The sequence below is a fragment of the Eleutherodactylus coqui genome, chromosome 11, assembly GCF_035609145.1.
Source record: "Eleutherodactylus coqui strain aEleCoq1 chromosome 11, aEleCoq1.hap1, whole genome shotgun sequence".
Lineage (NCBI taxonomy): Eukaryota > Metazoa > Chordata > Amphibia > Anura > Eleutherodactylidae > Eleutherodactylus > Eleutherodactylus coqui.
This window is the reverse complement of record NC_089847.1, coordinates 118,274,551-118,297,458: the sequence shown is the minus strand read 5'-3', so window position 1 is coordinate 118,297,458 and position 22,908 is coordinate 118,274,551. Positions and strand designations below refer to the sequence as shown.

The 22,908-nt window shown below is 55.0% G+C and overlaps 1 protein-coding gene across 2 annotated transcripts in view; it reads right to left on the bottom strand.

Annotated features, from left to right (window-relative positions):
- AMBRA1 (autophagy and beclin 1 regulator 1) overlaps positions 1–22,908 on the bottom strand; it is a 115,786-nt gene that overhangs the window by 74,881 nt on the left and 17,997 nt on the right. For both annotated transcript variants that reach the window (XM_066583394.1, XM_066583395.1), the window contains exons 2-6: positions 12,651–12,871; positions 11,867–11,925; positions 9,045–9,228; positions 6,988–7,160; positions 2,339–2,405 (exon numbers count right to left, since the gene is read on the bottom strand). In XM_066583394.1, the coding sequence (XP_066439491.1) occupies positions 2,339–2,405; positions 6,988–7,160; positions 9,045–9,228; positions 11,867–11,925; positions 12,651–12,785 (618 nt within the window). In that variant the 5' untranslated portion in view covers positions 12,786–12,871. The remainder of the gene's footprint in view (positions 1–2,338; positions 2,406–6,987; positions 7,161–9,044; positions 9,229–11,866; positions 11,926–12,650; positions 12,872–22,908) is intronic.

Here is a 22,908-nt window from a genome sequence, read left to right as displayed (position 1 = left end):
TATTTATTTCCATAGGTTAATACTCAGTGGTCCCAATGACATCAGATACTCTCCGAGGCATACTTTGTACTAACATTTGATACATATTAACTGGTATTTCCCTGCATTCACCCTGCAAATGTCTGGTGAATTCTTTGAAACACGACACATTGGCCCATCTACAATGGTGCAAGAAGCGTCATCATTGGACAGGTAAGAAACGCTATTCCGTCTTCACATGAGATAGACATACCTGGGTGTGAAGGACACCAGGGAAACACCTTTACCTGAGTGTGTTATGCCAACAGGTAAGTACGGCGGAGGTTCTGTTGTCGCCGGGGGATGTTTTACATGGCATGGTCTTGGTCCAACAGTTGTAGTGCCAAGACCCATGAACACATAGGTGACCCTGACATTCTAGACAATAATGTGCTGCCGACAATGTGGTAACACTCTGGGAATGGTCGGCCATACTTCCAGTAAGACAACGCGTCTTGTTACAAATCCCACACTGTTTTATGTTGGTTTGAGGACATGGATGTTCCACGATTAGCCTGGCTTCACAGAGTCCGACCTGAACCTACTGGACATCTATTTGCCCAAACTGGAAAGTTGGGTCAGGAAATATGAAAAGTGTCCACTCGCAAGGTGTTTGCAGGATGAGTGGAGGGAAATACCAGCTGAAGTGTATCAGAGGTTGGTAGAATGTATACCACAGAAAGTATCCTATGTCATTAGTGGCAAAGGCTATACGCAACTAAATACTACTTTTCATTCTTGTTCAAGTGTCCAATTACTTTTGGTCTGTAGCAGTAACAGTGGAGGGTGTACGTTGTGGGGATGTCCCGACGTATACAGAATGTACAATGGATGCCATGTCTATGTATGGAATAGCGTAGCAGACTACACTCTTCCATACTCCATCGGGTAAATGGAGGCATAAGGATCCTCTGATGGATGCATCATTAGCTTTCCTGAGGCGTACAATAAACAGCAACTACAAACCGCGACATGAAAGCGCGCTAATAAAGAGTCTCTTCGCAGCTCTAAACAGGATGGATATTTCATAATGCGATACAAAACTGGCTTCAGCAGAGTCATTCCTCGGAGCTTGCATTGTACATTTACCATTATGCGTTGGAACAGCTCCCTGGATGTACATTTGGCGTTTGCCCCAAGCATGCCAATGCTGAAGGAGTGCCGACTACACGATTTTCCTAATCTCATACAATCCTTTTAAGTTTTGCATCAACATTTCAGGACTCTGCGCCACAACTGAGACGAATGATCATGTACGCACAGGTGGTAATGAAACTGTATTCCGATGCACTATTGGAAACGTCTACCGCCTAGTGTGAAGAGTTAGATTTAGACTTTAGACATACATGGCAAGTAAACCGCTGAGGACGGGGACAGAAGCGGGGGGATATTCCAGATTTCCAGCAACATCAAAAATTGCTGATGCGGCATAGAGATATTGACCCTCTAGCTACTTCAAGCATAAATCTTCCTTGAAGCAAACGCTCGACTGAATGAGCTTAAAGGGGTCGTCCAGTTTAGAAAAAAACAATTTTTCGCACATTCTATTAGAGGATTCTCATCATCTTGTTAGAACGGGGAACTATTAAGAGATCCGTGCCGCTTTCTCTCTGGAGGACCTGTCCTGCATTACGCAGACTACCCAAGGATATTAATGGACATGTGTAAGCATTTTCCCTCTGGGGGCATTGCAGGGGAACTGGACACCTAGAGCTCATTCACACGGACGTTATTTCCTGTAACATGCGGTGAATGGAGGCAATGACAGTCACATCATCTATTCACAGCTGCGAGTGGACACTGCATATCGATACGCAGGAGAAATCGCGCATGCTCTATTTTTCCGCATATCATACGCAGCCCTTGAATGGGCTGTACATGAAATGCTGTCCATACGCAGGCATTGTGGGGAATATATATATGATGATTATTCAGTCACTCTATGGATCAGTGTTCTCCACCCATTCCTGCCTGTCTTTCACGGCTTCTTTCAGTGATTCACATGTTTGTGGTGGCCTTGATTGTATCTAGCCATCTTGTATATAATGAATGAACGAATGAAAGATAATTTGTTGGCTTATCATTCGGCAATTTGTGCAGGTATAAAAATCAAATGACAAACTGCCTGCGTAGGGAGCCCATAATCTATGAGCGACATGTGAATGGAGGCGGGCGGCCAGAAGAGACCTCCGCTCTGCTTCCATTCACTGTAGGATCATCGCTCCTATGTGAAAGCATGGGAGCGATAATCACTGGGACTGTCAGATGCTTTAGAACCCGACAATTGCCCGTCTAAAAGGACCCCAATTATGAAGCTTACCTGCTGGTTCGAGGGGTTCACAATAGCTGTAAGCAGATAATGCCCAAGAGGATCAAATCGTACCAATCTGTTGGAATAATAGACAGACTGTTAGTTTGCTTTACTACGTCGTGTGCATTACAGACTCAGTGCTGTTCTTCATCCCTCCACTAGGACAATTACTGATCTCCAGGACCATCTGTGATCAACTCATCAGTAGGAATGGTTGCTGGAGAGGAGTTTTAGTTTTTTTTTTTAATGACAAAAAGTACAAGCATGTGTTCCAGTCACTGTAAGCAAGCAGAGTTCTTGAAAAAGATGCCACAATGATGGACACTTTATTAGAGACACCTGGTCTTTTATGATTGGAGCTTCCTTGTATGAAACTATCCCCGTGACCCCGGAGTGTGGATCAGTTTCAGTGTGAATCCACATCAGATGGGAGGATCCAACGATCTGAGCGACTTCAACCAGGCCGGGTCATCGATGCTAGACTAGCCTGGGCCGAGACTTCACTGCCAACAGCGTGAGGTTTTCTTGTGTAGCGGTGTGGAGAATATACAGAGCATTATGCGATCAAGAAATAACATCCAGGAAAAGTGGATCCTGTGATCGTAATAACTAGTTACCAAAAGGGGTCAGAGGAGGATGTCAGGAGTTGTTCTGGCCAACCGATGCAGCACAGTCCAGCAGATTAGCGCCAAATACAAACACTGCTGCTCCAATCAACATGTCCAAATGCACAACTTGTCATTCCTTTGCACGGATGAGCGATAACAGCAGATAACCAGTTCCGTTCCAGCGCCATTGTTAAGAGAACCAGAAAGGTGAGACTCCAGAACAAAAAAAGGCAAAGAAAAACAAAACACACAAAAAAAAAAAACTATCACTGAACAGTAGTAAAAAAAATCTCCTGGTCAGATGAATCCAGATTCCTATTGCTCCGTGCTGATGGGAGGTCTGGATTTAGCATAAACAGCATGAATCAATCACCCCTTCCTGTCCGGCTGACGGACTAATGACGTTGGGAGGGGTTTTTTGGCGCACCCTTCTGAGGTTTGTGAATGGACGACATATCGAACTGCTGCATTTCTGAACTCCAAAAGAAGTCCAGCGCGCTACTAGATAGGGTCTCTAATAAAGTGGCCACGCAGTGTATATCAGAATAAGCCAGGATGTTTTATAATACGAAAGATACATTTATTTTTATAATATGATAAACTCCAACAAGCGACTCGTGTTAATGTCTCTCTAAAACAGAAGTCCAATTTTACAATTTTTGTTACTAATTCAATGCATGAAAAACAGAAAACATTTCAAAGACTATTCATAAAAAAAATCCCATCATTTCCTGTTTACAGCTTCTATGTTACCATGGTAACAGACTACAACACCCTGTGTAGTCTCCTCTTGTAGTCGTACTATTTGTTCTCTACTTGTTAGGCTCCTGTTTTACTGCACAACTGTCGTCGTCGTCATCATCTCATTCGCGCTTGTGCAGCCCGTTTAGACAGTCAGACTCATCATTGACTCGTTCAATGAGAATCGTTCACTTCTCGTTAAATGTTTGAACGAGAAGTGTTTAAAATGGAACGATGAACGAGAAGCGCACGATTGTCGTTCAGTTGTTGACTTCCGTTTAGACTGAACGAATTGTTCACTTTCATTTGTTTGAACGATCATCAGTCTAAAAGTACCCTTAATGTTGGTTTCACACTTGCGCTTGGGATTTAACTTTCCTGCTCCGTTCAGACAGCAAGAAAGAGGAATCCCTGCAGGCAGCGGTGGGTGGACCCTATTGACTAAAATGGGGTCCGCCCACTATCCGCCCAGCTGCCTGGTTTTGGGACGGAAGAAAAAGCGTTGCATGCAGCGCTTTTCTCTTCCAGTATTCGCAACCGGATCTGTAGCGGAACCTCCGACCAGAGGTACTGACGCAGATGTGAAGTCGTCCATAGCCTACCGAATGTATATTATTAAAAGGAAAGGGGATGGCCGAATGCACATGGCTGGGTCGGATCCAGCAGTGGAATCTGACTCTGTGCCCGGCCAGAGACCCCTGCTTACCTGTCCGGATCTCTGCTGCGGATGTGCCGGCTGGCGTGCCGGGCACATGCTTAGTACAGATTGCAATGTGCCATTGCTAGGCAATGTAGTGGATTTTCCAGCCAATCTACAGTGCCAGCTTCAATGGAAGCCATCTGCTCTCAACTAGGGCATACTGCGATTTTCCATACGCTCATGCAAAAATCGCAATTGATTTCCGCTCGTGGACATAGAAAAGAGATTTTTAATAGCGCGTTTTGGGCAGCATTTGCTGGGGAACCCCGAGGCGGACGCCCACTCCAGGTTCTGGAATGGAAATACGCCCATGTGCAGGCGCCCTAAATGGAAGGCTGCAGGTTCAGACCAGGCAGGGTTTTTTTACAGTCCGCATCCATGGAGAGACACGGTTTTGCATAGGAGCTGTAGACACAAAACAGATCAGAGTTTTTTATTTAACACCATTTACAAAGTTGCTTCTATGTTCATATTATTTAAATGTGGGGGGGGGGGGGGGGGGGGGGAGTGTATTCTTTAAAACCGTCTCCTGAAATCTGATCGCTATGGCGCATTCTGCTTTTTGTCTTTCAAACGAGCGCGGTAAAGGGCGCGACTTGTTGAAACTATTTTAAGGGATATCTCTCACAAATTAATTAAAGTTGGTACATGGTGCCAAACGCTGTCACAGAGCCGTTATCAATCACTTCCCTTCCTACGTCTGCGGCTGATAATACCGCGATTGGCTTGTTCTACACGTGACCTCTATAACATGGGGACGCAGGAAACAATAGCAGCAGATGAGGAACGAGGTGCTCCGACGGGAGTCAAAAGCATCTTAAAAGCAGCGCGCCATTCCTCGCTGCATCCGATATATATGGCAGACAGCAGTTTGTTATCACGCTGGAGATCAAAGGCAGCAGAAATCATGCGAACAATGGCTGAAGCAGGAACAGCTGCAGATTTCAGGCACTCCAAAAAAAATGGGCGAGATGACACAGTGGCAGGCTTTCATAAATGATGGAGGCTAAGACACAATGAGGACATTCTCCTGGCAATTATATCCTTCTCAGGCTTCCTGTAATGCATTACAACGACAGGTAACAGAAAAAAAAAAGATAACGATAATAGGGACGAGATATCCGGCATGAAATTATAATACATACTAAGCAACAAAACCTACCGGGATCGGAGACCATTATGAGAAGGCTGAATGTACGAAAGCTGAAGGGGGCGAACACTCCTACGTAAAATTAGGTCCCATAAGGCTGCTTTCACACGGGCGAGGAAATCGTGAGAAATATGAACCCCCATCTTTTGAGTGGGGTCATACACATGAACAATGTTTTCCTGCATGGCACCGCAAGGCAATGCGGGAAACAAATCGCAGCAGGTTCTATTTTTCTGCGTGCCCTCGCATCGCAGCGCCCATTGTTTTCAATGGGGCTGGCGGCAGCATCACATCACATGCTATAAGCACACAATGCAATGTCTCCCGACTGAAAACAATGGGAGAAACACCGATCAGCGATGGCGGCCTTAGATCCGCAGAGAATTCACATGGTGGCGAGTGTGAAATTGGGCCGCGCGGGCTCACACCCACTGGTGTTTTTATTTCTTGCGCTGCGAGAGCGAGTAAGAACAGTTGCCTTGCAGTGCAAGAAAAACGTTGCAATATCGCCAGTGTTTTCAACGGGCCAGCGGCAGCAGCGCTAGCCTAATTGAAAACAAAGGAAAAATATCGCGGACTTCTGCCACAGCTGTCACAGAACCGCGGGGATGAAGGAATCCTCTGCCAAAGCTGTGGCAGAAGTCCAGGATGCTATCCCATTGCTTTTAATGGGGTCTGCGCTGCTGCCGGCCCCATTGAAAGCAGTGCTTTTGTGGCAACTCCCACAGCAGGATTTTCGGGGAAGGGCTTGAAATATAAGCCCTTCCCTGAAAATCATCCCTAGCTGGTGAAAAAAAATAAAAAATCTTTACTCACCTCTCCGCCACCCAGGTGCGTCCTCCAGCTGGCTCCCCTGTACTGCTGTCCAGCACTTTCAGCAGGCGGGGATTTTTAAATCCCCGCCTCCTGAAAGGGCTGTGCTGATTGGCTGAGCACTCAGCCAATTACAGGCAGCGCTTAGCCATTCATCAATGAGAACTTTACACAGTTTTGATGCGCATTTTCGGTTGTGGAGAAGCCACGCCATGTCAAGTATAAATGAATGCATCCTTGAGAATCTTGAGACAACACACGGGTACATTTTGACGCTTTTTACTTTGGTTGCAAGATGGCTGAGCTTATTGTGCTTGGTCTGCTTGGTCCTGCTGCTGCCAACTGCCATACAGGAAAAGTGATAATCAGCACTAAAAAGCTTGTAATCTATAGAACCTATAGAATAATATGGAAGGGACAAGGAAAGTGAACAAATCCTGAAGCGCAGCTAGAACATTATGAATAAAATGGTTTCATTCAGGCAAAGGACTACGCGTTTCGGAACAGTACTTTTTTTTTTTTTTTCAGGTCCACCAAGATGAATGGCCTCCATGCATTAAATAGATGGCTACGACCCAAGTAATTAAAAGGCCACTTGATTGACCTTTCATCCTTGTTCAATATTCTCTTAGGATAATGAACTTACCGAACTCGTTCCATTTCACTAGCCGTCTTCACCACCGCAAAGGGCTCTCGCCGACTCCAGTCCCAGAAGTGTATTTCATTGGCAGTGGCGATAAGAAGCAGCTGAACAGTGGGGTGAAAGGCCAAGGATGCGATAGCATTGTTACTATCTGTAAACCAGCTCTCACTCCCGCCCTAAGGAGAAAAAATTATTAGAGAGGCCATTATTTACCGTGGAAGACTCGGACATTTGCAAATTATTAATGCCAAAGCCCTAACAAAAGGCTTAAAGACTTCTCCTTGACAACCCCTGTCCACATGATCATAACAGGAGGATTGCAACCTTACCAAAGTGATGGGAGGCGTGCTTTTTTTTTTTTTTTTTTTATTTTAAATACACTTCACAACCGCAGGTAGATCACATGAGCGTAATATCGGCCGAATATCTCAGCCAGATATCGCGCTCGCGCGTGTGAAGGAAGCCATACGCCCATAACAAGTCCCTAGTACAGTCCCATCACCCAAATCTGACAAACAGAAAAAAAGCAGACACTAGAAAACTAAAATGGGTCTTCTGGGCTTTAGCTATTGATGAACTATAGGGATCGGTCACTCAGGATCCTCGACAATTAGCTGATCTCCCGGCTTGCTGCCAGTGCGGCAGGGCCAGACGTCATCATTGGTGGGCAGGGGTGGAAGTGTAATAGAAGGCATAGCTGGCATTGATTTAGGATTGATGTGGGGGTGATAACATGAACAAGAATTCATGTCACCCATCCCCTGCGACACGGAAATATACAGAAGAATCACAACTCATCTCTGCTGGGGGCTGCTCCACTCCCCCTGCACACTGACAAGTGACAGGTGTAAATTCAGTATTCCCGGCTCCACTTCAAATGGCTGAAATTCTGATTCTGTAAGGCCACTCTCACTCATGTACGCGGCAAAGCGCCGCAATTTTACTTTTGCTTGCGGCAGTGTGTTTTAACGCACCCCATCGCTGTGATGGGTGATGAGGTGCGCTAAAACGTGCAAATATAGAACAAACTCCACTCGAAAATCGCAGCGATGGAAAGCGCTGTCCAGCGCCGCAATCGGGCGCATGTCTGCGAGGCCACATTGATTTCAATGGGAGCGTTATACCGCGGTAAAAAGCGCCTGTGTAAGAGTCCGAGCGAGTGCAACATCAAGTCGTGTTTTTTGTTAAAAAGGCCGCGCATCATTTCGGGAAAAGCATTGATCCTCCGAATGAGGTTCATGTTCTTATGAGATTGGTGCATCTCGCAACGCACAAATCTCGTGCAATTGTCTTGGCTGTGTGAAAACGGCCTAAGGGCTCTTTCCCCTGAGCGGATATATGGCAAAGGCGTTTTTACGTCTGCTCGGTATAAGCTATGGAATGGGCGTTTTCCCGTGATCACGACTAGCGTTTTCTCGTGCATTCACACGACTGCAAGCATCGTTTTTAGCAAAAAAAATACGCCGCACCCCGGAAAACCATCTTTCCCTGCTCCCATAGGAGTCTATAGGACCCACCGGCGTATATTGGCCAAAACATAGTTCCAGAACTTTGTTTTGGCTGAGCCTATATGCACCAGCCATGTTCTATTTTTCGTGCTGCTGGCGTATTTACGTGTCGTATATTCGCCCGTGTGAACGGCTGCATTGGAAACTAATGCTCCACATGGGTTCCATATATGCGCCCGGGGGTTTAAATGCGGCACATATGTGCTCGTGGGAATAAAGCCTAAGGAATACGTATCCTAGCTTTAAAACGACACCACAAGCATGTTGCTAGCCCTGATAGAAATCAGAAATAAAAGCAGAATGATCTCCGTTCATTCCAAATCGCAACGTTTTTTCCTGCAGAACGAACAGAGCTCCTCCAAAACTGCTGGGAGGGGTTAATGGATTTCAGACGGCCCACTTGTGTGATTATAAACTGTTTTTCAATAGCTGTGTCATTTCCCTCAGAGCTGTACTTCGGGGCGTAGTCTATAAGGAAAGGTTGGACGAAATATAACTTAACGAGTGATTATACCCCTTGCATGAAGCCTTCATTGTAGTTTAACTACTCACATGTAAATCCCATATGCGCACTTCACCATCAAGGCAACCGGATGCAATGAGGCCTGGAATAGTGGGGTGGAAGGTTACACACCACGGGGTGCGGCGATGTCCGACCAGAGAATGTATACATCGCCCCGTCTTCACCTCCGTTATGTAGATGTTGTGATTGACGTGAGTGGATGCCAGGAGGGTCCTGCAGGAACAAAGCAATGGATATGAGGGCAATTACATATAAAACCGTCATATCACACTAACGTCACCAAATCCCACTACAGCACTTTACATTAATGGAATTATCCCACGGACCACCTCGACGGACAGATATGTGTCAGTGTAGACTGCTGGAGCCCCCAAATCATGAGTGGGGATCTCAGTGCCCCAGTATGCGTGAAGCAGCAGGCATGTAACCACTGCATTCAGGTCTATAAGACTGGATCTCTATAGCACTTGGCAATCTAGGGCAGTCCATAGAGATGAATGGAGCAGCAGCGTGCATGCGTGACTGCTATTCCGTTCATATGGGAGACATGGAAGCACTGTTCTCGTAATTAGTGGACCACCATTGATGAGACACTTAAATCTAGGAATAAACCCCTTAAAAGGGGTTCTGCCAATACCAATACTTATTATCTATCCACTGCAGAGGTGATAAATGTATAGTTCCTGGGGACCCACAGCTGGGACCCTCACTGATCACTTGAAAGGGGGTCCAGAACCCCTACTCAAAAGCAGTTTGAATGGAACAGTGGTGACGTATGACTGGCCGACGGGATTGAAGGAGGTAGTGGAGTACGGCCCTTACTCCATCAGACTCCTGTGGAGCAGTGTGCCCGTTCTGGGGATCAGTCAACATACATTTATCACCTGCCTGTGAACAGGAGTTACTGCTGTGCGTGCGAAAATCTGTATAAATCAGATGCAGTAATGACTGTATGCAGGAGTGGCCCCGAACCACCGCACATACTTGCAGAACAAGTACACGCCGCAGCCTGAAAAGGACTGTCAAGTTCATAAAGCGACCCTGCAGGCCTGGAGGAACAAAGATGGCCGCACCACTCCTCCGACTACCTGATGCACATTGTATTTCAGTTTGCATCATTAATCTAAGACACTACATGCTGCTCTGATTAACCAGTGCTGTCCAATCATCAGTGCTGGCTGGTCAGAGCAGCATGTAGTGTCTGAGACTTTTTCCCTCCATGCCCAGAGGATCATTTTAACTACTGTTGGCCTATTCTCAAAATAGAACCCCACCAACCTACCACTGATAACCTATTTCCAGAGACCCCCACCGATCAGCTGCTTCCTGGGCCGATGCGCTTGCGAACTGAGCTGATTTCTGCAAGAAGCAGACAGCTCCGTTCCCACTGCAGTGGCCAGGCTTGGTATCGCAGGCAAAGCTCCCATTAAGATGAATGGTTAAAGAACCCCCACTGTTTATCTATCCAGATCATAGGCCGTCAAAAGTTTATAACTGGCCAACTCCGTTAATATCATTTATATCTATTTATTAGCCCATTTGCTTTGGATGAGAGTTAAGTGAAGATGAGGACCCTTACGACTGGTCACTAGATGCCATTTTAAGATGTTCATGTTGCAAGCGAGTGCTCTGACCCAACCAAGGGTCTACTGACTAGAACTCACAACAAAGAGCCCTACGATGCCGCTAGTTTGTGTCAGTAGCATTCAGGCCAGGACATTCACCTATAATACGCTCATCTGACAATAGTCTTGTATACAACCAGAGAGAGTAATGGAGACATTGACAGCTTACTGAATTATATATATCGCTCTGCATGGAGCAATGGATCAGTACAGATCCATGAAGGGTTGTCCTAGGTGGACGAACCTAAGAGGATATCCTGGATTTAACTAAAAACATCGGTATCAACTCCTTATGGTTTTCAGGATCTCTGCTTGCAGTCACTCAATAGAAACCTTCATTGTTTACCACCAGTAGATAAACATTTGATCTGGTGATGATCACACCGGTGTATGACTGCTGCGTTTTACATGCAGTGGCATATCTTTGTGTCCATCATATGATCAAGACAGATTTTTATCCACCGCTAGTAAACACTGAAAGCTTCCTACTGATTTACAGCAAGCAGAGATGTTGAACATTGTGAAGAACTGATACAGTAGGTAGATCAGAAAGCTGCATAACTGATCATATAGCGAGTAACCTTTATTTGCTCAAACTAGAATACCCCTTTAATAGAAGCACTCGAGGTTGGTAGCCCTTTAAGATATTCAATGACAACTAACGTATGAAACATTTAAAGGGAACCTGTCATGTTCTATAAGCATCAGTAAGTAACGGTGCAGTCAGTGGCTGTAGATCTTATACTTACCTGGCTCCCTGCTCCCTCTAAGTCACCCCTGGAAGTTAGTGCCTAACTCTTGTCTTTAGTCAGTGTGCCATCACCCCTATAGAAAACAGTGGACTGAAGAAGACTCAGCACTGACTTCCAGTGGTGACAGCGAAGGAGTGGGGAGCAGGTAAGTATAAGAAGTACACCGCTGTCCTATGAGAACCATAACTTAAGGGGATGGTGCTTCAGGTTCCCTTTAACAGCATTGCTGGGTGCTAAAAACAAGTCTGACTAATGAAGTCTTCACTTCAAGTAAGCGATTCAACGGCATCGCCAATAAAAACATTCTCAGTCACTTGGATAAAACATGGAGGATGTTTCCGGGGTCAGATCAGTGTATTCAACATTTTCTTGGCAGCTGAGAAGGCCTCGTGTAAATGATCCTCTGCCAACAGGCTAAGCAGCTTTATACGGGCACGCCTGCCAGGGCAAGCGATGGAAGAGGATGAAATTCACCTGTCTGGGCTGAACGCCAGTAGGAATGTAGAACGCGGACTGTCTGGAAGTTCCACCTTCTGCAAAGTAAACAAGACAAGAGATAAGAGTCAGAAGATCTGATCTAGAACGGTGATTGAGAAGAGTCATCCTTGTGGTTTATCTACCATATGTCTCTGAATGTAACTCACTGGGCTGCAGGGATCACCACATTTGTGTCTCTATTCCCATTACCGACCGCATCTTACTACAACTTTAAACTGGAAATTACATCTAGACCCGGCGACAGAAGCTCATATGCTGTCCAATCTAGTGTCGCATGCAGTGCAGTCAGCAGGACAGCCAGCTATGTGAAGGAGTTGCACAGACTCTACTGCGGCAGAAGTCGTAGGGAAGATTTACTTTTACTTCGTACGTTGCTTAATTTTGCATGAAGGAATCAAATGAAGAAATTCCATTGCAAATGTTTCCATAGCCATTAAGTAACTGAAGTACTTGCATTTTCTGCTGCTAAATTACCAGTTGCCTACGAGTCATGATGAAGATGATATTTTAATTGCAAATGTGTTTCACGTAATCAATGTCAGGAAGCAGATCCAATTATATAAAACGCCTACCGGAGCAGAGCAGGTAGAGATACATTTACATATGAGTTTGCTGTGAGTCTTTGATCATAAGACTAACGTCAAATAGAGTTCTATGACCAGAGACATCACTGGACCCTTAACTGGAAGGTTTGGGGAGAATCTCCTTACTCCTTTAAGGAAAGGTTGAGAGCAATAACATTAATTTATAGATCACTCACCTTGCCCTCCCATTTCATAAACCGAGTTTTGTCCTCTACCAAACACTGTAGGAGTCGCTGGGCTCCCTGCGCCTGCATACCCCTCTCTCGGCCCGAAAGAATCCGGACCGCATTCTTTTCAGGCACAACCCTCATGGCACCGCCGGCGCCGTCACAACAACGTCTCAGAACAGAACGAAGGAGCTGACATCCAGATGCAGACGGGCAGACGTCATGGAAGCCTAGAAAGAAAAAAAGAGAATGCAACAATGGTCAGCAGGTGGTCAGGTGAGGAGAAGTAATGCAATAAGGCGCAGTCTGCGGTTGCGTCGGAGACTCTACTCTTAGGCTGCCTGGCCACGGGTGGGTTTGCATTGCGTTCCCCGTGGCCGTGGGGAGTGCAGTGCATGCTTTCCATAGCGTTGCTATGCAAAAGCGCAGACCCCCTGTCCATGAGTGCAGAATCATTACGATTCTCCGCTCGCGGACGGCAATTCGCAGCATGCTGCGAATTGCCGCGATTTTCCGCGGTTACCTATCATTCAGATAGGCTGACCGCGGAGATCCGCCTGCAGACTCCTGCTCCCTGGCAGCGAAGATCCGCAACGTCCGTGGACAGGCAGCCTAAGCCTCTGAAACTACGGACTGCATAATAGAAGATCTAACAGAGACAAATGGAAGCTAAAATCCAAATGTATTCACAGGCAAATCTATTAGAAGATCACAGCCTCCATGACTGCTCTGCTAACATGGCAAGAGTTCTGCACATATAACAATGAACAAGACCGCAAGGTGACAGTCATCTATGGGCTTCCGAGTCACAGTAACGCGATAACCCCGCTGTATGGGAGGGGGCAATTATAGTGAAGCTTACAAGCATTGTTCCCTTAGTAAATAATGTAGGGACAGGCAGTACTATCTGTACCCACATTACTTACAAGGAGCAAAGCGAAAGAAGAAGGGGCAGCACTACCTGTGCCCATGGTACTTACAGGGAGGCAGCCCTATCTGTACTGTACTCATTGTCCGCACCAATCACTCCCCTAGAAGTTGTCGGAGGGATGAAACTTTCGCTGTGTGCTTGTAGCAGTGATATAAGGGATTACAATATCAGAGCAAAAGCATTATTTATTGCGGAAGACTGACCCCTTGTAGGGAGGCTCTAGTACCCTGTTGTACCGCCTCTAGCGTGGATACAAGTTGTGATACAGGGGGCAAGGAGGCTCTAGTACCCTGTTGTACTGCCTCAGGCTTGAATACAATATGTGATACGGAGGGGGGGGGGGTAGGTCGGGGGCATGGAGGCTCTAGTATCCTGTTGTACCACCTCTAGCTTGGATACAAGATGTGATACAGGCGGGCATGGAGGCTCTAGCGTCCTGTTGTACCGCCTCTACCTTGGATACAAGATGTGATACGGGGGGGCATGGAGGCTCTAGTGCCCTGTTGAGCCTTCTCTAGCTTGGATACAAGACGAGATACGAGGGGCATGGTGGCTCTAGTACCCCGTTGGGCCACCTCTAGCTTGGATACAAGATATGATACGGGGGGAACATGCAGGCTCTAGTACCCTGTTGTACCGTCTTGAGCTTGGATACAAGATGTGATATGGGGGGGCATGGAGGCTCTAGTACCCTGTTGTACCGCCTCTAGCTTGGATACAAGATGTGATATGGATAGGCATGGAGGCTCTGGTACCCTGTTGTACCGCCTCTAGCTTGGATACAAGATGTGATACGGGTGGGCATGGAGGCTCTAGTACCCTGTTGTACCGCCTCTAGCTTGGATACAAGATGTGATATGGATAGGCATGGAGGCTCTGGTACCCTGTTGTACCGCCTCTAGCTTGGATACAAGATGTGATACGGGTGAGCATGGAGGCTCTAGTACCCTGTTGTACCGCCTCTAGCTTGGATACAAGATGTGATACGGGCGGGCATGGAGGCTCTAGTACCCTGTTGTACCACCTCTAGCTTGGATACGAGATGTGATACGGGCAGGCATGGAGGCTCTAGTACCTGTTCAGTCGTTCAGTTTGCTGCAGTGCTGTTTAAATCGAAGTCTAGCGAACGCGCCAACCATTATTTTTATGCTTGGATACAATGAACGATAAGCGAATGAAGTATCATTTATCATTCAGTCGTTGGCCGCGTTTACACTGAACCGTAATCATTCCGTATAAATGTGGGCCATTACTTGTTAATACCGGTCCTTGCTGAGTGGCGCCCCCTTCCATGGTTTATTGGGTCATCATGACTACTTTTTGCTTCCTTGCGTAGGACACCTCTTGTCTGTCTCCTGTTTGTTATACGAGACCCCCCAGGTCTTCTGTACTCAGTTGCTCTTCTTGTCGCAGTCTTCAGTCTCTTCCATGCAGTCTGTTGTGTAGACGCGAGGACACAGACAATGTTAGCGCCCCCATCAGAGACTGAACCCCATAACACGTGTAACTGGAGATAGGAGCTGACATGATGACATCGCTGTAGGTGGAGTTATAGGTTCTCAGATCTCCATATGGAGCCCCTATATAGTTCCTGCCCTGCAGCAGCTGCCGCCATGTCTGTGGGAGATGGTAAACTATACTATATGTAGGATAAGACTACTTCTGGAATATTGGCTGCAGCGATCACTTCCATCATGGTCGCCGTTTAAGGAGAAATCAGATAAAAGACAAACACAACAATGTAGATTATAGAATTCTGTTTTATTGGAAGAGCAATAAGCAACATTGCAATTAAATATTACCGGCCCTTTAATAAATGACACAATGATCACAGTGACTCTCAGGTTAGGACCGCTGGAGACCACAGAACTTGCTGCGGTCCTTCTGACCAGTCCACCAATGTCCTGAGATGAGAGCCGCCGGACCCAAAGATCCAGAGGAAGGCGAAAAAACCCCCCAGAGAGTTCTACCTCAGGGGGGCAAAAAATTCCTTCCTGACCCCAGATGTGGCGATCAGCTATCACCCTGGATCCAATCTGTCCTGCTGCATATTGCTGTATAGATGGAATTAAAGGCTCAGGAGAGCTAATGCTGTGCAGAAATAGAAAAACACAGCCTCTGATCTAATATACAGTAGAAAGTATACCCCGCCTATATGTGCCCTACCGCCCCCAGGCTTCAGGCTACCGCCTGCCCTACCGCCCCCAGGCCCCAGGCTTCAGGCTACCGCCTGCCCTACCGCCCCCAGGCCCCAGGCTTCAGGCTACCGCCTGCCCTACCGCCCCCAGGCTTCAGGCTACCGCCCCCGGGCTTCAGGCTACCGCCCGCCCTACCGCCCCCGGGCTTCAGGCTACCGCCCGCCCTACCGCCCCCGGGCTTCAGGCTACCGCCCGCCCTACCGCCCCCGGGCTTCAGGCTACCGCCCGCCCTACCGCCCCCAGGCTTCAGGCTTCAGGCTACCGCCCGCCCTACCGCCCCCAGGCCCCAGGCTTCAGGCTACCGCCCGCCCTACCGCCCCCAGGCTTCAGGCTACCGCCCGCCCTACCGCCCCCAGGCCCCAGGCTTCAGGCTACCGCCCGCCCTACCGCCCCCAGGCCCCAGGCTTCAGGCTACCGCCCGCCCTACCGCCCCCAGGCCCCAGGCTTCAGGCTACCGCCCGCCCTACCGCCCCCAGGCCCCAGGCTTTAGGCTACCGCCCGCCCTACCGCCCCCAGGCTTCAGGCTACCACCCGCCCTACCGCCCCCAGGCCCCAGGCTTCAGGCTACCGCCCGCCCTACCGCCCCCAGGCCCCAGGCTTCAGGCTACCGCCCGCCCTACCGCCCCCAGGCCCCAGGCTTCAGGCTACCGCCCGCCCTACCGCCCCCAGGCCCCAGGCTTCAGGCTACCGCCCGCCCTACCGCCCCCAGGCCCCAGGCTTCAGGCTACCGCCCGCCCTACCGCCCCCAGGCCCCAGGCTTCAGGCTACCGCCCGCCCTACCGCCCCCAGGCCCCAGGCTTCAGGCTTCAGGCTACCGCCCGCCCTACCGCCCCCAGGCCCCAGGCTTCAGGCTACCGCCCGCCCTGCCGCCCCCAGGCCCCAGGCTTCAGGCTACCGCCCGCCCTGCCGCCCCCAGGCCCCAGGCTTCAGGCTACCGCCCGCCCTGCCGCCCCCAGGCCCCAGGCCCCAGGCTTCAGGCTACCGCCCGCCCTACCGCCCCCAGGCTTCAGGCTACCGCCCGCCCTACCGCCCCCAGGCCCCAGGCTTCAGGCTACCGCCCGCCCTACCGCCCCCAGGCCCCAGGCTTCAGGCTACCGCCCGCCCTACCGCCCCCAGGCCCCAGGCTTCAGGCTACCGCCCGCCCTACCGCCCCCAGGCCCCAGGCTTCAGGCTACCGCCCGCCCTACCGCCCCCAGGCCCCAGGCTTCAGGCTACCGCCCGCCCTACCGCCCCCAGGCCCCAGGCTTCAGGCTACCGCCCGCCCTACCGCCCCCAGGCCCCAGGCTTCAGGCTACCGCCCGCCCTACCGCCCCCAGGCCCCAGGCTTCAGGCTACCGCCCGCCCTACCGCCCCCAGGCCCCAGGCTTCAGGCTACCGCCCGCCCTACCGCCCCCAGGCCCCAGGCTTCAGGCTACCGCCCGCCCTACCGCCCCCAGGCCCCAGGCTTCAGGCTACCGCCCGCCCTACCGCCCCCAGGCCCCAGGCTTCAGGCTACCGCCCACCCTACCGCCCCCAGGCTTCAGGCTACCGCCCGCCCTACCGCCCCCAGGCTTCAGGCTACCGCCCGCCCTACCTCCCCCAGGCCCCAGGCTTCAGGCTACCGCCCGCCCTACCGCCCCCAGGCTTCAGGCTACCGCCCGCCCTACCGCCCCCAGGCCCCAGGCTTCAGGCTACCGCCCGCCCTACCGCCCCCAGGCCCCAGGCTTCAGGCTACCGCCCGCCCTACCGCCCCCAGGCTTCAGGCTACCGCCTGCCCTACCGCCCCCAGGCCCCAGGCTTCAGGCTACCGCCCGCCCTACCGCCCCCAGGCCCCAGGCTTCAGGCTACCGCCCGCCCTACCGCCCCCAGGCCCCAGGCTTCAGGCTACCGCCCGCCCTACCGCCCCCAGGCCCCAGGCTTCAGGCTACCGCCCGCCCTGCCGCCCCCAGGCCCCAGGCTTCAGGCTACCGCCCGCCCTACCGCCCCCAGGCCCCAGGCTTCAGGCTACCGCCCGCCCTACCGCCCCCAGGCCCCAGGCTTCAGGCTACCGCCCGCCCTACCGCCCCCAGGCCCCAGGCTTCAGGCTACCGCCCGCCCTACCGCCCCCAGGCCCCAGGCTTCAGGCTACCGCCCGCCCTACCGCCCCCAGGCCCCAGGCTTCAGGCTACCGCCCGCCCTACCGCCCCCAGGCCCCAGGCTTCAGGCTACCGCCCACCCTACCGCCCCCAGGCTTCAGGCTACCGCCCGCCCTACCGCCCCCAGGCTTCAGGCTACCGCCCGCCCTACCGCCCCCAGGCCCCAGGCTTCAGGCTACCGCCCGCCCTACCGCCCCCAGGCTTCAGGCTACCGCCCGCCCTACCGCCCCCAGGCCCCAGGCTTCAGGCTACCGCCCGCCCAACCGCCCCCAGGCCCCAGGCTTCAGGCTACCGCCCGCCCTACCGCCCGCCCAACCGCCCCCAGGCCCCAGGCTTCAGGCTACCGCCCGCCCTACCTCCCCCAGGCCCCAGGCTTCAGGCTACCGCCCGCCCTACCGCCCGCCCTACCACCCCCAGGCCCCAGGCTACCGCCCGCCCTACCGCCCCCAGGCCCCAGGCTTCAGGCTACCGCCCGCCCTACCGCCCCCAGGCCCCAGGCTTCAGGCTACCGCCCGCCCTACCGCCCCCAGGCCCCAGGCTTCAGGCTACCGCCCGCCCTACCGCCCCCAGGCCCCAGGCTTAAGGCTTCAGGCTACCGCCCGCCCTACCGCCCCCAGGCCCCAGGCTTCAGGCTACCGCCCGCCCTACCGCCCCCAGGCCCCAGGCTTCAGGCTACCGCCCGCCCTACCGCCCCCAGGCCCCAGGCTTCAGGCTACCGCCCGCCCTACCTCCCCCAGGCCCCAGGCTTCAGGCTACCGCCCGCCCTACCGCCCCCAGGCCCCAGGCTTCAGGCTACCGCCCGCCCTACCGCCCCCAGGCCCCAGGCTACCGCCCGCCCTACCGCCCCCAGGCCCCAGGCTTCAGGCTACCGCCCGCCCTACCGCCCCCAGGCCCCAGGCTTCGGGCTACCGCCCGCCCTACCGCCCCCAGGCCCCAGGCTTCGGGCTACCACCCGCCCTACCGCCCCCAGGCCCCGGCTTCAGGCTACCACCTGCCCTACCGCCCCCAGGCCCCGGCTTTAGGCTACCACCTGCCCTACCGCCCCCAGGCCCCGGCTTCAGGCTACCACATGCCCTACCGCCCCCAGGCTTCAGGCTACCACCTGCCCTACCGCCCCCAGGCCCGGCTTCAGGCTACCACCTGAAGAGCAATAAGCAACATTGTAATTAAATATTACCGGCCCTTTAATAAATGACACATTGATCACAGTGACTCTCAGGTTAGGACCGGTAGAGACCACAGACCTTCTGACAAGTCCGTTGATGTCCTGAGATGAGAGTCGCCGGACCCAAAGATCCAGAGGAAGGCGAAAAAACTCCCCGCAGAGTTCTATCTCAGGGGGGCAAAAAATTCCTTCCTGACCCCAGATGTGGCGATCAGCTATCACCCTGGATCCAATCTGTCCTGCTGCATATTGCTGTATAGATGGAATTAAAGGCTCAGGAGAGCTAATGCTGTGCAGAAATAAAAAAACACAGCCTCTAATCTAATATACAGTAGAAAGTATACCCCGCCTATATGTGCCCTACCGCCCCCAGACCCCGGCTTCGGGCTACCACCTGCCCTACCGCCCCCGGCTTCGGGCTCCCACCTGCCCTACCGTAGGCCCCCAGGCCCCGGCTTCGGGCTCTCACCTGCCCTACCGTAGGCCCCCAGGCCCCGGCTTCGGGCTCCCACCTGCCCTACCGTAGGCCCCCAGGCCCCGGCTTCGGGCTCCCACCTGCCCTACCGTAGGCCCCCAGGCCCCGGCTTCGGGCTCCCACCTGCCCTACCGTAGGCCCCCAGGCCCCGGCTTCGGGCTCCCACCTGCCCTACCGTAGGCCCCCAGGCCCCGGCTTCGGGCTCCAAACTGCCCTACCGTAGGCCCCCAGGCCCCGGCTTCGGGCTCCCAACTGCCCTACCGTAGGCCCCCAGGCCCCGGCGTCGGGCTCCCACCTGCCCTACCGTAGGCCCCCAGGTCCCGGCGTCGGGCTCCCACCTGCGCTACCGTAGGCCCCCAGGCCCCGGCTTCAGGCTCCCACCTGCCCTACCGTAGGCCCCGGCTTCGGGCTCCCACCTGCCCTACCGTAGGCCCCCAGGCCCCGGCTTCGGGCTCCCACCTGCCCTACCGTAGGCCCCCAGGCCCCGGCTTCGGGCTCCCACCTGCCCTACCGTAGGCCCCGGCTTCGGGCTCCCACCTGCCCTACCGTAGGCCCCGGCTTCGGGCTCCCACCTGCCCTACCGTAGGCCCCGGCTTCGGGCTCCCACCTGCCCTACCGTAGGCCCCGGCTTCGGGCTCCCACCTGCCCTACCGTAGGCCCCGGCTTCGGGCTCCCACCTGCCCTACCGTAGGCCCCCAGGCCCCGGCTTCGGGTTCCCACCTGCCCTACCGTAGGCCCCCCAGGCCCCGGCTTCGGGCTCCCACCTGCCCTACCGTAGGCCCCCAGGCCCCGGCTTCGGGCTCCCACCTGCGCTACCGTAGGCCCCCAGGCCCCGGCTTCGGGCTCCCACCTGCCCTACCGTAGGCCCCGGGGCCCCGGCTTCGGGCTCCCACCTGCCCTACCGTAGGCCCCCAGGCCCCGGCTTCGGGCTCCCACCTGCCTACCGTAGGCCCCCAGGCCCCGGCTTCGGGCTCCCACCTGCCTACCGTAGGCCCCCAGGCCCCGGCTTCGGGCTCCCACCTGCCCTACCGCCCCCAGGCGCCGGCTTCGGGCTCCCACCTGCCCTACCGCCCCCAGGCGCCGGCTTCGGGCTCCCACCTGCCCTACCGCCCCCAGGCGCCGGCTTCGGGCTCCCACCTGCCCTACCGCCCCCAGGCGCCGGCTTCGGGCTCCCACCTGCCCTACCGCCCCCAGGCGCCGGCTTCGGGCTCCCACCTGCCCTACCGCCGGCTTCGGGCTCCCACCTGCCCTACTGCCCCCAGGCGCCGGCTTCGGGCTCCCACCTGCCCTACCGCCCCCAGGCGCCGGCTTCGGGCTCCCACCTGCCCTACCGCCCCCAGGCGCCGGCTTCGGGCTCCCACCTGCCCTACCGCCCCCAGGCGCCGGCTTCGGGCTCCCACCTGCCCTACCGCCCCCAGGCGCCGGCTTCGGGCTACCACCTGCCCTACCGCCCCCAGGCGCCGGCTTCGGGCTACCACCTGCCCTACCGCCCCCAGGCGCCGGCTTCGGGCTACCACCTGCCCTACCGCCCCCAGGCGCCGGCTTCGGGCTCCCACCTGCCCTACCGCCCCCAGGCCCCGGCTTCGGGCTACCACCTGCCCTACCGCCCCCAGGCCCCGGCTTCGGGCTACCACCTGCCCTACCGCCCCCAGGCCCCGGCTTCGGGCTACCACCTGCCCTACCGCCCCCAGGCCCCGGCTTCGGGCTACCACCTGCCCTACCGCCCCCAGGCCCCGGCTTCGGGCTCCCACCTGCCCTACCGCCCCCAGGCCCCGGCTTCAGGCTACCACCTGCCCTACCGCCCCCAGGCCCCGGCTTCGGGCTCCCACCTGCCCTACCGCCCCCAGGCCCCGGCTTCAGGCTACCACCTGCCCTACCGCCCCTAGGCCCCAGGCTTCAGGCTACCACCTGCCCTACCGCCCCCAGGCACCGGCTTCAGGCTACCACCTGAAGAGCAATAAGCAACATTGTAATTAAATATTACCGGCCCTTTAATAAATGACACATTGATCACAGTGACTCTCAGGTTAGGACCGGTAGAGACCACAGACCTTCTGACAAGTCCATTGATGTACTGAGATGAGTCGCCGGACCCAAAGATCCAGAGGAAGGCGAAAAAACTCCCCGGAGAGTTCTACCTCAGGGGGGCAAAAAATTCCTTCCTGACCCCAGATGTGGCGATCAGCTATCACCCTGGATCCAATCTGTCCTGCTGCATATTGCTGTATAGATGGAATTAGAGGATCAGGAGAGCTAATGCTGTGCAGAAATAAAAAACACAGCCTCTAATCTAATATACAGTAGAAAGTAAACCCCGCCTATATGTGCCCTACGGCCCCCGGGCGCCGGCTTCGGGCTCCCACCTGCCCTACGGCCCCCGGGCGCCGGCTTCGGGCTCCCACCTGCCCTACGGCCCCCGGGCGCCGGCTTCGGGCTCCCACCTGCCCTACGGCCCCCGGGCGCCGGCTTCGGGCTCCCACCTGCCCTACGGCCCCCGGCTTCGGGCTCCCACCTGCCCTACCACCCCCGGGCGCCGGCTTCGGGCTCCCACCTGCCCTACCGCCCCCGGGCGCCGGCTTCGGGCTCCCACCTGCCCTACCGCCCCCGGGCGCCGGCTTCGGGCTCCCACCTGCCCTACCGCCCCCGGGCGCCGGCTTCGGGCTCCCACCTGCCCTACCGCCCCCGGGCGCCGGCTTCGGGCTCCCACCTGCCCTACCGCCGGCTTCGGGCTCCCACCTGCCCGGGCGCCGGCTTCGGGCTCCCACCTGCCCTACCGCCCCCGGGCGCCGGCTTCGGGCTCCCACCTGCCCTACCGCCCCCGGGCGCCGGCTTCGGGCTCCCACCTGCCCTACCGCCCCCGGCTTCGGGCTCCCACCTGCCCTACCGCCCCCGGCTTCGGGCTCCCACCTGCCCTACCGCCCCCGGCTTCGGGCTCCCACCTGCCCTACCGCCCCCGGCTTCGGGCTCCCACCTGCCCTACCGCCCCCGGCTTCGGGCTCCCACCTGCCCTACCGCCCCCAGGCGCCGGCTTCGGGCTCCCACCTGCCCTACCGCCCCCAGGCGCCGGCTTAGGGCTCCCACCTGCCCTACCGCCCCCAGGCGCCGGCTTCGGGCTCCCACCTGCCCTACCGCCCCCAGGCGCCGGCTTCGGGCTCCCACCTGCCCTACCGCCCCCAGGCGCCGGCTTCGGGCTCCCACCTGCCCTACCGCCCCCAGGCGCCGGCTTCGGGCTCCCACCTGCCCTACCGCCCCCAGGCGCCGGCTTCGGGCTCCCACCTGCCCTACCGCCCCCAGGCCCCCGGCTTCGGGCTCCCACCTGCCCTACCGCCCCCAGGCCCCAGGCTTCGGGCTCCCACCTGCCCTACCGCCCCCAGGCGCCGGCTT